Source organism: Amyelois transitella, chromosome W (genome assembly GCF_032362555.1).
Source record: "Amyelois transitella isolate CPQ chromosome W, ilAmyTran1.1, whole genome shotgun sequence".
In the NCBI taxonomy this organism is placed as follows: Eukaryota; Metazoa; Arthropoda; class Insecta; order Lepidoptera; family Pyralidae; genus Amyelois; species Amyelois transitella.
Window position 1 is genome coordinate 9,079,460 of NC_083536.1, and position 10,209 is coordinate 9,089,668.

Consider the following 10,209-nt stretch of genomic DNA (forward strand, 5'->3'; position numbering starts at 1 on the left):
AACGGACAGAGTAACGACCGCGCGAGACGAGTGTTGCTCAGCGACTGCGTGCGGCGCCGACGATACGCCACCCTTTATAGTCACTTTTGGTCTCTCATCAAATTCAAAAAATTCAAAATTCAAAAAATATTTATTGTGGTACACAGGTATAAAAGATATAAAAATGATAAACATGTAAGGTGTCACTGTGGCCTGTCTATAATAGACGTACAATAATTAAGGTACTTAGTCGCTAAGTTCAAAAAAACAAAAAAATACCAATTGCTTCCAAACCATTAAAAAAGAAAGAAAAAAAAAACACACAAATATATCCCAAAGCAATTCGTCAAAGTGGCTAATTCCAGTCCTTTAAATCGTCATTTAGAAAGTCATTTATATTATAATAGCATCTGTCTGTCAAAAATGATTTCAATTTATTTTTAAATGTCACAAAATCGAGAATTTTAATATTGTCGGGTATTTTATTAAAAATTATGGGAGCCATTCCGATAACATTTTTATTCATCATGGCAGTTTTAAATCCACCAGTTACCAACTTATATTTGTGTTGGGGTCTGATGTGATCTACCCTCATCCTAATTGCGGAAAGTTTTTTGAATAAATTCGAATTCAATTTCACAAAAATACATAATTCTAATATAAAAATACATGGAAGTGTCAATAATTTCAGTGATTTAAATATCGGTACACAACTGACTGTACTTTGCAAATTGCACATCGATCTTAAACACCTTTTTTGTGCCTTAAAAAATAACGCCGTATCGTAAATGAGGTGTAACTAAACCATGGTAAGCAGTTAATACCACTTCAATGTTAACTTTTTTTGACAATTTGAACAAAGCATATACTGCTTTATAAAGTTTTTTGCATACTTGCTCAGTGTGAGAGGACCATGTTAATTTGCTGTCAATCGAAAGTCCTAGAAATTTTGTTGATTGTACCTCCTCCAGCCTGTAGCCATTATAATTTATATTCAGATTAGGTGGTAATTTTCTTTGATGAAACTGCATTAATTTAGTTTTTTGCAAATAAATTTTTAGATTGTTTGAGTCTAAGCACATTATAATATCATTTAAAACTGTATTTATGTCACATTCGTATTCATTCGTATCGTCACATTTGATTATGGCCGTACTGTCGTCAGCAAATAAAACCATTTTATGTCGTATATGGGGTCCAAGGGGGAGTCAAGCGTAACCTAAGCGTTCGTCAAGAAAACGCTCTAAGCCTCTGACATTCCAACTCCACTCTCACCTTCACGCGGTGGACCCTGTTAAGTTGAGCAACCCTGCCAAAGATTGGGTACCAATCCCAGTGGGAGGCAGGGTCAACGAACAGAGAGAGACAGGGGGGACCAGTAGGGCAAGTTTTTGGCTTACTGGTCTAGTAACCTTTAGAGATGGAAGTGTTACTTGGGCAGGTAGCGGAAGAGCCGACAAATAAGGCCAACGGTAGCGCCCACAGTCCTAGTCAGCTGGACTACATCTCACTCACCGGGACGTCCTGGGCAGGCGGGTGAGTTAAAAGCCTAAACCCTTCAAACTCAAAATGGAAGTACAGACACAGAAATGGCCCCGAGTTCCCAGCGGAGAGGCGACACTCAGCAAAGGCAGGAGCATGAGTTCTTGCCAGTCCAGGGGTGCTAAGAATCCCTGGGAGTATTCAAACTGCCGAAAGAAAAACAAAAATATCGACAAAGGAACCAAACTATATATCGGAACATACAATGCAAGGACCTTGAACACCGAAGGAAGTATGGAGGAATTGCACCAAGAACTAGACAAGATAAACTGGCATATCCTAGGTCTGTCAGAGGTCAGGCGACCGGGCGAAGAATGTTTAAAACTAAAAGCAGGACATACCCTCTACTATCGAGGCAGAGACAATGGGAAGAAAGAACACGGCGTAGGGATTTTGATACACAAAAGTCTTGAGGAACAGATAGTATCAACAGGATCAACATCCGAAAGAGTAGTGTATGTTATTATGAGCCTATCCAAGAAAATCACCATCAAGTTGGTGCAAGTCTACCACCTAAATTGTTTGCGCTGGTTGTCGAGGACGTATTTAAAAAACTGAATTGGCAAAAACGAGGTATTTCCATATCAGGTGCACGTTTAACCAACCTTCGATTCGCGGACGACATAGTCTTATTTGCTGACAACCCTACTGAACTACAAGAGATGATCGAGGACCTACACAACACATCATTACGAGTAGGACTGGAGATGAACCTCGATAAGACCAAAGTTATGACATCCGAACAACAAAACAACATCAGGATTGAAGTAGGAGGGACAGAAATTGAGCAAGTCCAAAAGTATGTGTACTTGGGTCAAGAAATTAAAATAGGCAAAGAGAACCAGTGTAACGAAATCGACAGACGAATAAGACTGGGGTGGGCAGCCTACTCCAAGCTTGAATATGTTTTTAACATGAACCTGACGTCACGACAAAAAGCCCAAATTTTCGACCAGTGCATACTACCCGTCCTGACATATGGCGCCGAAACCTGGGTGACTACCCAAGAAGTGATACACAAGCTTGGGGTGGCACAAAGGCATATGGAGCGGAAAATTGTAGGCGTCTGTCTGAAAGACCGTGTGACCAATAAGGACCTAAGACGGCGCAGCAAAGTCACGGATGTTGGCAGAAGAGTTGCGAAGCTCAAGTGGGAGTGGGCTGGTCATATTGCCAGGAAGTCTGAATCTTGGTGCAAAAGATTGCTAGACTGGAGACCTTGGGACCAAAAGCGACCCAGGGGAAGGCCACAAATGAGATGGAAAGACGACATCAAGCAGGTGGCGGGCAGCAATTGGACTCTTACTGCCCAAAATAGAGAAGAATGGAAGGAGATGAAGGAGGCCTACATCAGAATGCTGATAGAAGAAGGCTAAGAAGAAGAAGAAGAAGATGTCGTATATATTTTGGAAGATCATTGATATAAATTAGAAACAGCAGTGGCCCCAGTACGCTTCCTTGAGGTACTCCGAATCTATTTATTCTAGATTCAGATCTGTGAACCTCTTCATTCTTTGATTTTGAACATAAACTTTTTACTTCTACATATTGACTCCTATTTAGAAGGTATGATTTAATTAAATTTAAAACATTTCCTCTAATACCATAAATACTCATTTTATTCAATAATCTTTTGTGATTGACATAATCAAATGCTTGTGTCATATCTGTATATAGTGCACACACGGGTGTCTTATTATCTACGTTTCTCATAACAATGTCAAATAAATCATAAATTGCCATATTAATTGTTCTATTTTTCCTAAATCCCTGTTGTTCGTCACATAAAATGTTATATTTTGTCAAGTAATTAAAAATAGATTCAAATAAATACTTTTCAAAAATTTTTGTGAAAATTGAACCCAAAGCTATTGGTATAAAATTAGACATGTCTTTTTTGTCTCCTTTTTTATGTAGTGGTTTTATAACCGTAGTTTTCAAGCTATTTGGGTAGATTCCAGCAGTGATGCACAAATTTATTAAATGACATAAATGCCCCGATATATCATCACAAACAAATTTTATAACTTTTGTAGAAATATTATCATAACCTGTGCTAGTTTTATTTTTAAGTGATTTTATAATTTTAACAACATCCTCAGTCAGTATAGGCATCAGAAACATAGTTTGTGGCTGTAACGGTAAATCCACTCTGTCACTTAACATGTTTGATGATTTTTCTATTTTATCAATAAAATGTGTATTAAAAGCATTTGCAATTGTTTTTGGGTCTGAAATTACTTCTCCATTTTTTTCGATTTTTGTAATATATTCATTATTTTTATTTCTGTCGTTTATAATTTGCCAAGCTGCTTTTGATTTATTTTGTGATTTGGAGATATAATGTGTCCAATCCAATAATATTTTATGTATGTATATGTATTTATAGTGTATATTATGTATCTTGTATGTATTTACGATTTTTTTTTGTAAAGTATGTATTTTGTCAGTATGCATGTGCACTTTATCGCACCACCAACTTAAAGAGAATGCCAAACGGCATTAAGTCCGCCTTTTGTACATTTTTGTTTTTGTGCAATAAAGTTTAAATAAATAAATAAGCTTAGAGTTTCCAAAATAAAGCCTACAATCCTCCAACTGCGCTGCTTCCAAAAATAGACCACAAGGCCTTAATAACTGACGCCTCTAAAATTGACTGGTCTATGGTGACTGCAGCGAATACAGTCGATGAGAAAATTTCTCTGTTTAATAATAAAATCTTGGCTCTGTATGATGCGCATGCTCCAGTGAGAGCAGTCAAAACAAAGCGTCCTTTCGCACCGTGGATTACTAATGCAGTTCGTATAAGCATGTGACGACGGAACAATTATTCTCCCTGTCATCACGCACATTTTAAATACCAGCTTTATAGAACATCGTTTTCCTACCTCATGGCTTACGACTTTTGTTCGTCCTCTCCCGAAGATTCCTGATCCTATCCGTTTAAATGATGTGCGTCCCATTTCCATCCTTCCCTTTCTGTCTAAAATCCTCGAAGCATCTGTCTTTAATCAGTTTTTAAAACACTTATTGACAACAATCTTCTCAATCGATATCAGTCTGGTTTTAGGCCGGGACACAGCAGAATTACTGCACTGCTTCGTGTTACTGATGACATAAGAAAGGGTATGGAAAACCAATAAGTTACCATATTGGTGTTAATTGATTTTAGTAACGCGTTTAATACTGTCGATATTGATATTTTAGATAGATAGATAGATAGATAAAACTCTTTATTGCACCATAAGAGTAAAACATACAAAACAACACAAAGCAGATGTAGATGGTACAAAGGCGGACTTATCGCTAAAGCAATCTCTTCCAGTCAACCTTTGGGTGGAAGGAAATCAAACAGGAGATTGGCGTTGGCGCAGAGCAAGATAAATAAATGTTTGAACATAATAAAATACATACATAATATATATCTATATATAATACATATAAATACATACAAATACGCATAAATACAGATAAATACATAATAATAACATATACTTAGGATAGAGTAGAAAGATAATGAGACCTAACGAGATTTTTGAAACTATTAATAGTCTGGGCTTTCCTGATATCTACAGGGAGAGCATTCCATAGACGGACAGCTTGTACAGTAAAAGAGTGGGAGTAAAAATTGGTATTGGATGTCGGTAGTCTTAGTCGTAGGGTAACCGTGCTACGCAGACTGCGGGTGGCGCCTTGGGCATCGCTATAAAAATTGAAGCGCTCCTTTAAATAAGATGGAGAAAACGGATTAAATAAGACCGAATAGAACATTGTCACAATATGCAAATTGCGACGGAGTCGGATAGGAAGCCACTTCAGCTGCGAACGGAAAGAAGAAACGTGATCATATTTGCGAAGCCCAAATATGAAACGTATAGAAAGATTTTTAAGACGCTCGAGTTTATTTAACTGTTCCTCAGTGACATCGAGATAAGCAGTATCAGCGTAATCAAGAAGAGGGAAAAGAAGAGATTGTGTCAGCGCAATTTTAGTATCAATAGGTAGAAAATTACGTAACCTTCTAAGCGAGCTGAATGCTAAGAACATTTTCCTGCTCACGTCATTAATATGATGCGACCATGACAAAGTTTTGTCGAATATTAAACCCAATTTTTTTACCTTGTCACTAAAAGGAATTACCACATTATTTTTTTTTATTTTTTTATTTTTTTTTTTGTTTGGTTCACAAAACTGACATGACACAGTAACAAAACAAAACATAAAAGTACAAAATACACGTACAAAAGTGGCAAGTCTTCTAGATGTGAACACATCGTGCATACAAAAATACAAATTTCTGTTAAAAATTACAGATACTAAAAAAAAATTTTAAATTAGGTTTGCTTAATCAATTACTGACATTTAGCTAGCATTATGCTTTTAATTGAATTTATAGATGCACTAAATATATCAAACTGAGAAGAGACTTTATTGAATTCAGTGCACATGCGATTTATCGGCGAATATTCCAAATATAGAGTACGAGTGACTGGGACATGGAAGGTTTTTCTGTTATGAAGTCGACTACTCTGACGTGGAATAGATACGGAAATCTTACGGAGTAAGCTAGGACTGTCAATAATTCCCATCACTAATTTACGCAAAAACAGAAGATCGGCAACATTTCTTCTCTGATCCAATGGAATTACACCAAAATACTTTAGTCTAGAATCATACGACTCTAATTTACGGCATAAATTTTTAGCAAACGTAAGATGGTATAAAAATCTTTTTTGGATTCTCTCCAAACGTTTTGAATGTACCTGAAAAAAGGGGTTCCAGATTATACTACAATATTCCAGAAGTGACCTTACAAAACAGTTAAATAATAGAATAGTAATTTCTGGCTCATTGAAAAATTTTGATTTGCGTATTATAAATCCAGCTAGTTTCGCACCTTTCTTTGCAATATGATCAATATGTTCTCTAAAATCAAGGTTGCTATCCATTATTACACCAAGGTCACGTGTTTTAGAGACCTTTCTTAAACGAACATTATTGATGAAATAGTCAGAATTAAAACTAGTTTTTTTTCGTGTAAACTTTATATGAAAGCATTTCGCTTCGTTAAGGACCATTTCATTTTGAACACACCAGTTGCTAATTTTATTAATGTCATTTTGTAACTGAACAATATCATCGTTGTTGCGAATAATACGATACACTTTGAGATCATCAGCAAACAGTTGGTAACTTGATGATATTGCTTTACCAATGTCGTTAACGAAAACAAGGAAGAACAAAGGTCCAAGATGGGAGCCCTGCGGTACACCTGATAGTACACCCAAGCCGATTTAAAACCTCTTATTGTAACCAACTGAGATCGGTTCCTTAGGTACGACTTACACCATCTAAGCAATGACCCACAAATTCCCGCGTGACCCAGTTTCTGAATTAATAAAGAGTGATCAACCACATCGAATGCCTTTGAAAAATCAGTATAGATGGCATCAACCTCAACTTTATCCTCCAAAGCATCATAGATGTCACAGACATAATCAAGAAGGTTCGAAGCGGTTGACCGACCCTGTAGAAATCCGTGCTGATGCGTGTCGATAATAGGTTTGACATGTGACATAATTTTAACCTGGACCAAGGATTCAAATAACTTAGGAAATGCAGACAGAATCGAAATAGGTCTAAAATTACGAATATTACAATTGTCTCCTTGTTTGTGTATGGGAATGACGTATGCAGTCTTCCACTGAGTGGGAAAGACGCCCCTATGAAGTGACTTATTAAAAGTAAGATATAGGGGCTTAACTAGCTCCACTGCACAATTTTTGAGAAATATAGGAGGAATAGAATCAGGCCCTGGTCCTTTATTGATATCAATTGATTGAAGTGATTTCAAGATTTCTTCTTCCGAAAGATGAAAATAACCAAGACATGAATAACACGATGGTGAATCTAACGCAAGGGATGGAGAAGATTGCTTTTGCTTATATACAGAATGAAAATAATCTGAGAAAAGGTCACAAATCTCTTTGCCGCCATGGGCAATATGGTCATCCAAAAACATTTCATCCGGAATGTCGCTGCTATTAGATCGGGTAGATTTTATGAATGTCCAGAAGTACTTTGGATCATTTTTGATGAAATTCTTTGAGTCAGATTTTAGTTTATTAACACAATCTTGGAGCAGTTTATCACACCGGGCACGCAGTATTTGATACGAAAGCAAGTCTCGGGGGTTAGAATATTTTTTGTATTTGCGGTGAAATTTCGCCTTTTCTTTTAATGCATTTATAAGTGAGCAACTAAACCAGCTTGGATAGCCACTACTGCCTTTGAAGTAAATAGGTACATGCTTCACGATTATAGAGTTTATGATGGTGTAAAATTGATCTACCATTTCATCGACTTTAATATTTGATCTGAATACATTGTCCCAATCGATCTGTTCCAACTCATCTTTAATCTTGGAGTAATCTGCTTTGGAAAAATTTAAAGATTTTACTTTATTAATTTTAGGAGGTCTGCAAGCAGGCAACTTAAATGAAACATTTAATGTGGGATGATTTGAATCCTCTGGAACTAACGGTTTACTACTACGTGATACCTTAAAGGAGTTAGCTGAATTGGTGATAATCAAGTCTAAAATACGGTCCCTTACGTTTAATATAGGATTTAATTGAAAAAGACCATTAAATGCGAGACTATCAATCAATAGGTTGTTTGTTTGATCCGACGTGATTTCGGGTAATAAAAAGTCGGAAGAAGGATTTGGTGACCAATTTATGCTAGGCCGATTGAAATCGCCTGCCAGTAACAATATAGAGTTTTGGGGCAGTTTATGCTGGATGACATTAGTTAAATTTGACATTGCATCTTTCATTTCAATGAAAGAAACTGGCGAAGGAAGATAAACTGTGCCTATGCAGATGGGAATAGTTGAACTGCCTCGCCGCACCCTAACAACTATCCACAAATCTTCGTCTGAAGATTCCCATTGAAGTTTACGAACGGGTGCATATTTTTTAAGGACAGCTATAATTACGCCCCCACCTTCATCCTTTTCAGAAGCTGACGAGTTACGATCACGCCTGAAGATTGTGTATCTATTATCAATTATTTCATGAGAAAAAACCGAATCATTTAGCCATGTCTCAGTCAAACAAATAATATCAGCCTCCTGCAAAAGTGCATTTCTCAAAACTATCTCAGTTTTAGTTTTAAGTCCTCTTACGTTTTGATACACTATATTAAGATTTAAAGATTTAAATAAAACCATAAATACTACAAACGAGAAACAATAGCAAAAATCAGATTATTGAACAAAATTTTCCAAGATTACAAGCTATTCAGGAAATCCTAGTCCTTGACAACAAAGCTTTTTGAGGCCGGATCTTTCCTCATGAACACCCTTCCGTTTCGAACCCACACGAACTGGAAATTCTTGTCTTTAGCGGCTTTCCGAGCAGCGGCGTGAAGCTGCTTGTTAGTCGGCGTCAAATGTTCGCATACGTAAATGGGTTGTTTATCCTTATCGGCTAAACCCAAATGAGCAGAATTTAATTTGTCGCTTTGGTGAGTCCTGTTGAAGGTTTTTACCGCTGCGAGTAAAGAATCCCGAATCAATGGGCTCGAAAGCTTCACAATTATTGACTTAGGACGTTTCGTGTCTTTATTAATTTTAGCTACTCGGTGATAATTTAGGATCTCGTGCTCACGAAGAGGGTGACCAACGGTGCCTGCAAGCTGATTTATTACAGATTTCAGGTTTTCCGCCGAGTGTTCAGGCACGCACTGAATTTCTAAATTATTGTCCCGAGATAGTTGCTCAAACTGATTTAGTTTAGAACCAAGATCCTCGACTTGCGCCTGCAGAATACCTAAGTCCGACCGCAGTTCTTTATTTTCTGACCTCAATTCTTCGCAGTCTTTGGATTTCTGTTCAAGAGCTTCCTGGAGTTGATCGTACCTGTCTGACATATATTGTATGCTAGTGGTTAATTCCTGCAGTTTTGCGCGTGTATCAGCGCTATCAGCGGCAAAATCACGAATGATGTCCTTTCGCTGACGAGACAAGGCTTCTTCGAGACTTCTGTCAAAGTAACTTTTTAAGTCTGCAATATTGCTGATATCTGATGAATCGCCAGCATGCGAGGACGTCGCAGATGGAGAAAGAGTATCTGAAATATCACCTCGCCGATCAATTGACTTGCATTCAGTACACTTCCATGAACACTTGTAGGCCTTAGATTCCTTTGCAAAATTCTCTGGAGAAATATCCAGACACTGATAGTGATAGGTAGCGGCACATTTAGAACAGCCCTTGACATCTGTAGCCTTTATCTGTTTTTTACATTTCCTGCAGATAGACATATTTTCAACTCCCGATAAAGTAGGGAAATTTTCTAATACGGGTAACACTAAGTAAATGTCAGATTCAAATTAGATATGTCAATTGAAGTTGACAGCTGTCAATTGAGTTTGGCAGTTCAGTTATTAGCCCAAATGTGGGTAGTTATTGACAACTTTATATTGAGGGTACAAAAATACTACTTATCTTGGTAGTATTTAGTATGATTCCGTCGATGAAATCCTTGGATAACACTTAGGCAGCTATCAAACGTGTAGAACTAACTTTTAGTAATGTTTTCAGAGGAACCACAACTATTTTACAACAAAAAATATAAAAAATATCGGGCGTACACTATTACACAGAAATTCGGCAGGGTTGCC

General features: G+C 37.1%; 1 protein-coding gene across 1 annotated transcript; it reads right to left on the reverse strand.

Annotated features, from left to right (window-relative positions):
* Positions 1-8,835: 8,835 nt before the first annotated feature.
* LOC132904158 (uncharacterized) lies at positions 8,836-9,849 on the reverse strand. Its single transcript, XM_060954075.1, has one exon. The coding sequence runs from the start codon at positions 9,847-9,849 to the stop codon at positions 8,836-8,838; it is 1,014 nt and encodes a 337-aa protein (XP_060810058.1).
* Positions 9,850-10,209: the final 360 nt, after the last annotated feature.